General features: G+C 41.3%; 1 protein-coding gene across 2 annotated transcripts; it reads left to right on the top strand.

The window, feature by feature from the left end:
- The first annotated feature begins 1,821 nt into the window (after positions 1 to 1,821).
- ZG16 (zymogen granule protein 16) lies at positions 1,822 to 10,500 on the top strand. Of its 2 annotated transcripts, none has more exons than XM_033919134.1 (4): positions 1,822 to 1,912; positions 2,868 to 2,923; positions 5,026 to 5,158; positions 9,324 to 10,500. In XM_033919134.1, exons 1-4 carry the CDS (start codon positions 1,905 to 1,907, stop codon positions 9,634 to 9,636), a joined length of 510 nt encoding a protein of 169 aa, XP_033775025.1. In that variant the 5' UTR covers positions 1,822 to 1,904; the 3' UTR covers positions 9,637 to 10,500. The 2 variants fall into 2 exon arrangements, with proteins under 2 accessions (XP_033775025.1, XP_033775026.1); XM_033919135.1 differs by having other exon boundaries at positions 5,026 to 5,211; positions 9,324 to 9,454.
- Positions 10,501 to 11,080: the final 580 nt, after the last annotated feature.

Below are 11,080 nucleotides of genomic sequence, written 5' to 3'. Positions count from 1 at the left end.
CAATTATACATTCATGTAAATTGGTTAAACAGGCAGCAACCCTAGTTTTGATGGTTGTAGTAGGGTGGGAAAAGGATGCAACAGGGAACTTGGGGTGGGCCTTAGAGCAGGGCCAGTGTAAGGTTTTTCTTTGGAGTTGCTGGGGTTGCTGAGCCTCTCCTGCTATTTTCTCTGGGGGTAATACTGGGGCCACTGAGCCCTTCTTTTTGCTTCTCTAGGGAGATATATGTTGAGATTTTGTTAACTGGTCCTCTTTAATGTGTTAAGGAAATTTTCATGGATGTTTCAGGCAGTTGTACCATCAGTTCAGCCCAAATCCACAGGGTTTGTGAGCTTGTTAACTGGTTCTGTTTCCAGTTGTAAGGACATTTTTCATGGATGTTTCAGGTAATTGTACCATCAATTTGGCTCATAGTGACAATAACTTTGCATTGTCTATGTCAGTCCTATCTGAGTATGATCTGAAGAAGGAATGGGTGATGTCATGTGTCTGCTGCTCTCTGGTTTTGCTGCTTCAGCCTCAACATATTGCCAAGTCTGTATTGCTCAAAATATTTTATTTTCATGGATTCTGCAGTTCTACACCACATAATGTCAGTCTGTGTGTAACTCTGAAGGATAGATTTCAGAAATATGGTAGTGATAAAGAGCTTAAGTTTCTTCACATCAATATAGAAGTCAAAAGAAATAGCAAATGTTATAGGTGACTCTCTGAAAGAGACTGAGATTTGACATTGTCCAGCATACACAGTGAGCATATTGGTTAAAAATATTTTTAGCACAGAAGTGTCCAGCTTTGGTCCTCAAGAACTTCAGCCTAGTTGGGTTTTCAGAATTGTTCCAATGAATATGCATAAGATGATTTGCATGCAGTACCTCCATCATATGCAAATAGATCGCATGCACTGAGGAAATCCTGAAAGCCTGACTTAGCAAGGGACGAGGTTGGTCACCCCTGGTTTAGCTCATCTTCTGAATCCCTTGCTATACAAATGTCACCACGTCACAGCTTCCTGTAGTAACTGCATTTTTATTACTGTGGATCCTGAAGCACTTAAAATGCCTCCACAGCTCTGAGGTTTTACAAGATATCCTCTACTATGCTGGGGGTAGGTTTCCAAGTTCATTTAATCTTTGATATACTGTTTATCAAAAACATACCTAAATGGTTTACAATTATCAAATATTGCGAACAAAAAAATTTAAAAAGAAAATAAGAGGGGGCAACAAAACATGTTGACTTACTGGAACCAAGGAGAATAAGTTGGAAATGGTAAGAGATTAATTACATTGAGAAAAAAAAATCATAAGAGGGAGGGAAGAGAGGGAAGGGGATTGAACACAAGGGTAGGGTTCGCTTCAAAAGAAGCATTTTAAATTCAGTATTACCTACTGCATGGAAGCTGTCTAGGCTCTTAGGTGGTGGGTGAGGCGACAACTGCTCCTGCCACCCATAGGTAGATGATGAATAACTGAAATAACCGGTTCCATCCCCACATTCCTCCTAACAACCAGCCATTATAGAGGGTTTCATTTCTTGATCATGGCATTTAAAAGAAAACAAAAGTTCTTCTTTATAATGATAGTATGTTTCTCTGAAGCTATATCAGGAAGATGATTATTAAAGCTTATCTGTAATAAATCTAATCGGTTTCTTTTGATAAGATTCCAACATAAACAAATAGCTGGTGGCATCTTGGTTCTGGTATAATGTGATGTTAGCACTTGATAAGTGGATACTTTGAAGACAATATAATAATATAGTAACCAGATGTCTCTGTGAAGATAATCTGTACACCCATCCTCTGCCTTTAGGTATATATAGAGAGAGAAACAGGAGAAGGTATCACACCACACACACTGATTACAGAACTATTGTTACAGTCACCAACCAAACTGCTAAGATGCCAAGGTAAGGTTTTGTTTTATGTTTTTCTTCTATTTTGAGGAGAGTTATCTAGATTTTGTTGAGGTGTAATATACCCTAGTCAAGTAGTTCCCAACCCTGTCCTGGAGGACCATCAGACCAATCAGGTTTTCAGGCTAGTCCTAATGAATATGCATGAAGCAGATTTGCAAGCCTGTCACTTCTATTATATGCAAATCTCTCTCATGCATATTCATGGTCTAGGACAGGGGTCTCAAAGTCCCTCCTTGAGGGCCGCAATCCAGGGTTTTCAGGATTTCCCCAATGAATATGCATGAGATCTATGTGCATGCACTGCTTTCAATGTATATTCATTGGGGAAATCCTGAAAACCCGACTGGATTGCGGCCCTCAAGGAGGGACTTTGAGATCCCTGGTCTAGGGTATTTCACCCTTTTTCTGTTCATCTTCAGTCAAGTGAGTTACATCAGGGGACAATGCTGGAGACTGAAAACTTAACTTTTTCCCTAAAAAACAGGGAAAAGTTAAGTTTCCAGTATAATAAGGGGGGTTACAACCCCCCAAACCCCCCACAACGCCGGCGCGATCTGTATTCAGTAAAGGGGGGGGTTCTCCACCAACACCCCCCATCAGAAACCCTTAAAACACTGTTTTTCTTCAGCGCGGGCTTCTGCCTTGCGCTCAGTTGTCTCAGCATGCCTTTGTCGCCGCGCGCTTTTGACTATGAACCCCTTATCTATAGTTAAGCCACTGTTTTGAACTCACATTCCAATTCTTGTTCTGACTCAAAACTTATGGAAATTATTAAAATAAAACAGCACTTTGCTCTGTCTTACCATGAAAATGATCTTACTGTAATACAAAAGGATGTCAATTCATCAAATCTGATAAAGGAACAGGCTTAATGAGATGCTGAATAAATATCCCACAGTCCTTGTAGCATTAGCCTGATCCATTCCCCCTTGTTTTCCTTCCTTAGAATGCTGTTGCTGATGGTGTTTTCCCTCCTCACAGACTGTGGGAGCAGTAATGAAAGTAAGTCATAAACCAGTGTCTACTAATGCCCAGCACTTTAGGGTCACATTGTAGCTATTTATAGAATTCTTTAAAAAATTTTCCACTTCCTTTTCAAAGGTGCTCACCCAGATCCCCTTCTCCTTACCTCCTAATCTCTGCTCACCCAATTTCTCAGTTGCTGGTCTCCCTATCCAATCCATACCAAATATAACAAACTCTTCTCTACAGCCCAACTCCCAGCCAGACTCTATTTCTTCTCGAACGCCCCAGATACAGTTCCCTCCTATATTCCCCATTTTCTGCTCATCCCACACACCTGTGCCCAGTTCCCATGTTCTCCACTCCTGATCTCTATCATTCTTTGTTCATCCAGTCTGTCGCCAATTGATGTACTCTTCACCCAACTCAATTTCAAAGTTCTCACTGATACCATCCTATCTCTGAATTCCAGGTCCCCATGCTGTTTCTCTGCAAATGTTTCAAATGTGATGTTCTTTCTTGGTGTCTTTCTAGTTTTTTGGACCGAGATCATGTGTATTATGGTTGAGAAAGCCTTCATACCCTGGAATTTTCTCCATCCCAACCCCCTCACAAAGCTAAATCTGCTTTTATATCCTAAGCCTTCCCAGCCAGAGGGAAAAGTATGCCTCACAAGCCTCATCTTCCCAACCCACACAGGACTAATCTTGTGATATTTGTGTGATGTCTATAGGAACACATACCGCTCAGGAAACTGACACTCAATTGAAAGTCCTGGCTTCATGGAAAATGAGGCTGACGTATTCATTGTTGCACAAGTCCACAATAGGGGTGTTAGAAAATCTGCAAGCATAGATCCCAAGTAGAATAAAAGCAGATATTTATTATTCTCAATAAAAGGTTACCCGACGTGGGCCACATTTCACTGAAGCATGATCTGCATCAGAGGTTTTATTCTAAAAAATTATATAAAAACCATGCTAAAAAATAATACATATAAAGGGACCCATATACAAACAAAAGAAGCATGATATAAAAAAACAAACAATAATATATAAAAATATTTTATAGAAAAAATAAGAATAAAGACTTTTTATATAAAAAAATTTTTAATAAACATTTTCATTATCAATCCATATCAAGATAATGGTGTAGAATAGTGAACATAAATATATGTGATATTTTGTCACTTATAACATGGGATTAGATGATTTCCTGAAGGAAAAGGGGATTGAAGGGTATAGCTAGAGGGTTACCATACAGGATATTAAAGGATTAAGGAATAGAATGTTTTAGGTATAAGATCACTTACAGGTCATGGACCTGGGGGGGCCGCCGCAGGAGCGGACTGCTGGGCATGATGGACCCGTGGTCTGACTCTGCAGAGGCCATGCTTATGTTCTTACATATATGTGCGTTCTTTGTTCCACACCACTATCACAATATAGCACAGTTACTTACCGTAACAGGTGTTATTGATACTTAAAATTTTTATATAAAAATGTTTATATTAAAAAAATTATATATTATTGTTCATTTATTTACATCATGCTTGTTTTGTTTGTATATGGATCCCTTTATATGTATTATTTTTTTATAAGGTTTTTATATAATTTTAAGAATAAAACCCCTGATGTAGCCCATGCTTGGGCAAAATATGGCCCATGTTGGGTAACCTTTTATTGAGAATATAAAGATCTGCTTTGATTCTATTTGGGATCTGCTTGTCTTCTTGTCTTCATTGTTACACTTGCCAGCTCTAAACTCTTCACCTTCTAGCATTTGCTCCATAGATGGGGACTAGACCTTGAATCTAAGGTCTGGTCCCCACCTATAGAGCAACTCTGGGCCTATTACAACTGAAATCAAATGAATCTGATGTCAGCTGCAATAAGCCCAGAGTTGGCAGTTTTGGGCTCATGGAACATTTTTAATAGCATTGAAAAGGTTAAAAGTCTGGGGGAAAAAAGCTCACTAGACACATCTTTTTTAACCACTGGAATCTGTCTCTCAGAGTGCTATCTTGATGGGATTTAGCAGTTAGACAACATGCTGAACTGCTTTGAAATCTCAGTGGATTTTTGCTTCCAAGCAAACTACTGAATGCTAGGAAAAATATTCCTGTCTGTTTTTGTTTCCAGTCCAGCCTCGTGCCTTGTCTTTTGAGAGAGAATATGGAAGTGGAAGTGGGGTTGCTTTCTCTTCTTCTTCACAGCAGGTTTATGGACCAATCACAGCCGTACAGATCTATGAGACAAGCAGCTACATTTCAGGGTATGGTTTTCAGAATTATCTCAAAGCTACCTTTCACAAACAAGTTACTCCAGGTGGGTTACAATCTTCAGTTACAATGGATCTCCTTCTTTAAAACCACAAGTTTAAATTCTTATCCTCTTGAAGACACATTAAGACTGTTTACTGGTTTAAATATTAAGAAATGCTCATCTTATTTTGGTTTTAATTGCAATATGACTGGATGATGTCTCCATCTAAATTTCACTTCTGCTTTTCTGAATTCATGTTAACTTGTGAATAAGTGATCTGGGTGAATAAAATGCAGGGGGGGTTCATGTTTATTAGATTCTTGATATACTGCCTTTCTATCAAAGCTGCCTTTTGTCATGGTTCCAGGGCTGTTTATGGAGGTACCGTCTTTTATTAATGACATTTTAATTGCTTTTAAACAACAGAATTATTGCAGAAAATATACCAATTAAGTTGGGCAGCTGTAGGATGGCTACTGCCACCTAACTTTCAGTGGCTGTTGCAGAATATGACCATGAGTGACCATTAATGGAGTAATTTTTATAAAGGGACATAAAACATGTAAATAAACCTAAAGCAATGTTTTATACATTCAGCTGTGTCCTTATAAAATTGTCTGGGGCTATAGCCATCTACATGCACAGATAGGATTCAACTTTATTTAAATGTGTCTGTTTTGTAAAGGCAGGTAAGAAAATTATCTAGAAAATCCCAACATGGGGCACGAGAATAACTTCAATAGACAAAACTCTACTTAAAACTGCTAAAGCTTCGATACAGGCAGTCCCTGGGTTAAGAACCAGTTCTGTTTTTTAAACTGTTAAGTTGAATTTGTATGTAACTCGGATCCTAGTATTCTTCCCACCATCTCCACCTCCTTGAGACCCCTCTTACATTCCTTTCTATCCATCCCAGTTCCCTCTCCACCACCACATCCAACATTACTCCATCTCATCTCTCTTCCCCATGCATCTCTACCTTACTCCTCTTCCACTATGTCCAAAAATTATCTCGCCCTATGCTCAACAATTCTCCTCTTTATCTCCCCATGTGCACCCTCTCTTTCCCTCTCACTCAGATACCCAATTCTCCCTTCCTATCCCCTCCCCCACCTCAGCATCTCTTTCCTTCACTCCCTCCATTCTTCCAACCTATGGCTCATGCACCCCTCCCTCCATCCATTATGTGTACCAAGTTCATGCACCCTCCCTCCTTCCTTCCATCCTTTGTCCTAAGTTGGTGCTTCCTCTCTCCTTCCCGAGTTCCACTGGTCCCCTCTCTCTCTCTCCCCCTCCCTCCATTCTGGGCCCCAAGTACAGGCCACCCTTCAGGGGGTGTTTACCTCCTTCCAGCCACAGTCATTTCTCTGCACAGGCAGCGGCTCCTATGCGTGTCCCAAGGCTGAGCCAGAAGCCATCCCTTTTGGCAGAGGAAACTCCTCCCACATCAGAAGGAAGGCTTCCGGCTCTGCCGCAGGACATGCAGAGCCACCATCTGTGGCTTTGTGCTGAGAAATGACTGCAGCTAGAAGGGAGCCAGCCAGAAGGTAAACACATACTTGGTAGATTTACATAGTGCCTTCTGTTGAGGAGATGCTAAGGCCTAGATTCTGTAACCGGCACCATTGTCAGCTGCTGCCTTAAACGCGACCACTTATTGCATGCCAATCATGCAAAAAGCAGGTACAAAATCGTGCCTCCAGAAAAGATAAGCATCAGAAATGTAGACCAGGGTTTTCCAGGCCTACATTTGATGTGAATCGTGCCACCATAGGCACTTTTGGCCACCTAATACCACTTCTGGTGTTAGCCATGCTAACAGTGGCATTTGGTGGCACTGATGTGTTTTGAACTACCATGCCATGCACTGACACACATTGTGCTGCCCATCATATAATATTCTACCCTACCAAGCTCCCTCCGGTAATATAATGCATAGCCGCCTCCATTGCTATGCAGTCCCACCATACCATGCAGTCTAACCATGCCATATAGCACAGTTACTTACCGTAACAGGTGTTATCCAGGGACAGCAGGCATATATTCTCACATGTGGGTGACGTCATCTACGGAGCCCCAACGCGGACAGCTTTTCAAGCAAACTTGATTGAAGTTTCAAGTTTGCACACTGCACCACGCATGTGCCTGCTTCCTCGCCCACTAGAGGGCGCATCCCACCTCGTGGTCCTCAGTTCCATCACTAGCAAAGAAGCCATCCCCGGGGAGGCGGGTGGGTTGTGAGAATATATGCCTGCTGTCCCTGGATAACACCTGTTACGGTAAGTAACTGTGCTTTATCCCAGGACAAGCAGGCATGATATTCTCACATGTGGGTGACCTCCAAGCCAACCAAAAAAAAAGGGCAGGTGGGAGGATGGCAATTTAAGAAAACAGGTTACGTAACACCGACTGGCCAAACCGGCCGTCGCTTCTGGACAACGTGTCCAGGCAGTAGTGGGAGGTGAACGTATGAACCGAAGACCAAGTGGCAGCTTTACAAATGTCCTCCATAGGAGTAGATCGGAGGAAAGCAACCGAAGCTGCCATCGCCTGGACCTTATGCCCCGTGACACGCCCCGAGAGCGGGAGGCCAGCCTGAGCGTAGCAAAAAGAAATGCAAGCAGCCAACCAGTTGGACAAGGTGCGCTTGGAAACCGGGTGTCCCAGACGATTAGGATCAAAGGACAAAAACAATTGAGGAACCTTCCGATGATACCTGGTACGTTGGAGATAAAATGCCAACGCCCTCTTACAGTCAAGCGTATGGAGCGCCGTCTCGCCAGGATGGGAGTGGGGCTTAGGAAAGAACACAGGAAGGACAATGGACTGATTGACACAACTTTAGGTAAAAATTTTGGATGTGTGCGTAGAACTACCTTGTCATGATGGAAAACAGTGAAAGGAGGATCCGCAACCAAAGCTTGCAACTCACTAACCCTTCGAGCAGATGTGAGAGCAATCAGAAATACCACCTTCCAAGTAAGGAATTTCAGGAGAGACTTGTCAATAGGCTCAAAGGGAGGTTTCATCAGTTGAGCTAAGACAACATTCAAATCCCAAACAACAGGAGGAGGCTTCAGAGCTACCCATCATATAATATTCTACCCTACCAAGCTCCCTCCGGTAATATAATGCATAGCCGCCTCCATTGCTATGCAGTCCCACCATACCATGCAGTCTAACCATGCCATATTTTGTCATACAATGTTTTACCACACTCTGTCACCATTTCTGTCATACTATACTATACATCGTCTCTACCACACTATGGGGTCCTTTTATCAAGCTGCGGTAGGGGTTTATCGTGTGTTAAACCATCTGCTGCGCTAGCCGCAGGCATTGAGCATTGAGCAGGCGTTAGTTTTTTTGCTGGCCGCAGGGGTTAGCGAGTGAGGAAATGTCCAACGCGCTAACCCCGCTAGCACGGCTTGATAAAAGGACCCCCTATGTTTTCTTTATTATATCTACCATGCTACGATTTCTCAAGCTATATGCTGTTCCATGTCTACCAAGCTTGGTTTTATCATGCTACATTTGTGTTTTTTGCCATGTCGTATCATATTAGGTTGGCCATGCTTGCAATACTATGTCTCATCATATCATGGTTTTGTCATATGTGTTGTTTTACCATGCTTTATTTACTAGGTTTTGCATTTTGTCAGACAGTGTTCTGCTATGCTATGTTTCTAAGCACTTTGTATAAATATGCTTTATTACATATGTAAACTTGTAACACGTTCTGAGCTCTTCTGTGAGGATTGGATATAAAACCAAATAAATAGAGTACCTACACAATCACGCTTCCTTCACCAATTTTTTAAGCAGTGGTAGGCACCTTAAAACTCCAGTTAAAAATGTCATTTAAACAGTGTGGTTTTTTTACTGAGCTTGGGTGCCTAAAATAATCAGCGCCGGTTAGAGGATCTGGGCCTAAGTGCCTCCACAATTACTACAACCAAGTATGCTAATGAAGCCTTCGGTGCAGTACTTGCACAGGACATGCTGAGCATACTCCCAAACAATTACCACAGTCTTGCTCTTGGTGCATTTTAACTTTTCTGTTAAAGGCACATTAAGTGTAAAATCTTCGTAAAAGACTACCATAGTTCTGATAGTTTAAATATACACTGGACATCATCATAAAAGTTAATACTCCCTCTTACAATTTCTTGCAGAATTGGGCTTAGATTTGGCACGAGCTGGGCCTATTATGGCGGTTCAAGTGGCACACGAATAGAATGGTATCTGCTGCAGGATGAACACATCACACAAGTCAGTGGCAAGACCGCATCATATGTCAATGAACTCATTTTCCTGACAAACAAAGGACGAATGTTCCGTGCTGGGGTGTCCTCTGGCACTTCTTTCAACAGTTTCCCACTCTACAGTGGCAGTGTGTTGCGTTTTGTGAGTGGGCGTTATTCATCTTCAATTCTCACTAGTATTGGATTTCACTGGGACCATTATCATGTCAGAAATAGGAGCTGAAATATCTTAATGAAGTAATGGGAAATACAAATCAGAGCATTTTCGTGTTTGCTTCTATCAATCAGTACATTTGATTCTTGTTTATATTTGTTTGCATAGCAGTTCTGCTTCTTTTACTGTTCTCTTCAGGAAGACAGTAAGAAAAGGCTCCTGCCTAATTCTGTTCCCTAACATAATCCTGGCAAACGTGCATCATTGCACGGTCAACCGCCTGTACTCTTCATTTTCTTTCACATTTCACTCAAGTACAACAGAAAGAATCATCATTTTGTCATGAGCTACTTCCACTACTACTCTGTGGCCAAACACTCTCTCCCTCCAAACGCTGAGATAGTGATTTGTTTCTAGCAACAACAGAAAAAAAGGTGGCAGTATTTACAGGCAAGATCATCCTTAAAGGGTGCCATGACACTGGGGGAATTGCCCACCACCACTCTCCATTAGGCATAGGTTTGGCAATTGGGCTCTTTCTTTCAAAAGACCATAATTCTTCCTCGCATTAGCATTCTCAGCACTAATAGGAGTATTACAGAAATAGCTACTACTGTAGCTGGGGGTTTGTTTTGGTGTAGAGACGGGGGGGGGGGGGTCTTCAGAGTATCCTTTCTATTACCATGTAGAGAAAGGCAGTAGGAACGCAGGTGGTTGGACTGCTAGACCTTTTCTCTTCTTTCAATATATATATAAAGTATAGCCATAAAAAAATTGCATCGTATGGCCTTGGACACTATTACAAAACTGGAATGTGTTTGATTATGACAACCTACTCCTGTTAAATTAACATAAAAGTACAAGCTTGCCTTTTCTCTATGAAAGGGGTTAATCTTATCATCCTTCATTTTATTCAAATAAATCTATATGTGCACAGTCAGAAAATTGTAGTGTTTGACTGGATTTTATTTTTTAAAACATGCCCCCCTGCCGTTTACTTATCCTACAGAACACTGCTAACTGTATGCCTTGGTTCCCCACTGTTATTTATTTTAGATTTAGCTCATGTCTTTTATCAGTTACCTAAGGAGGGTTACATTCAAGTACTAAAGTATTTCACTGGCCCCAGACAGGATCCAATTCAAAGGCTAGATTTACTAAAAAGGTGTTATATCATGCTACATGGGTGATTGACTTCTGGTCTCTTATAATACAATGAAATCTATTTACCAAAAAAGGGGGTAATTTACTAACAGCTAGCGTGTGTTGTTGCCCACAAAGTACCTTGCAGTTCAGAGAAAATGCCCCATTTCACATAGAATATAGAGATCAAAGGATATTAAATTGTGGTGCTATTTTAGAAATGGATCTCCTACTGCAGAGCCTTTTCTAAAATACCTGCAAGAGCGCATGTGTCTTTTCAAGCATATGCAACCATTTTAACAAACACTATAGATATTCAAGAAATGACCAGCCCAAACCCAGCAACAATCATATAGCAATGGTAAATTTG

This window comes from Geotrypetes seraphini, chromosome 13, assembly GCF_902459505.1.
Source record: "Geotrypetes seraphini chromosome 13, aGeoSer1.1, whole genome shotgun sequence".
Taxonomy (NCBI): Eukaryota; Metazoa; Chordata; class Amphibia; order Gymnophiona; family Dermophiidae; genus Geotrypetes; species Geotrypetes seraphini.
This window is presented reverse-complemented; position numbering and strand designations above follow the sequence as displayed.

Coding starts and splice junctions, on each gene's coding strand:
- ZG16 (XM_033919134.1), top strand. Junction 2,924..5,025: donor CTGTGGGAGCAGTAATGAAA/GTAAGTCATAAA, acceptor TTTTGTTTCCAG/TCCAGCCTCGTGCCTTGTCT. Junction 5,159..9,323: donor ACAAGCAGCTACATTTCAGG/GTATGGTTTTCA, acceptor AATTTCTTGCAG/AATTGGGCTTAGATTTGGCA.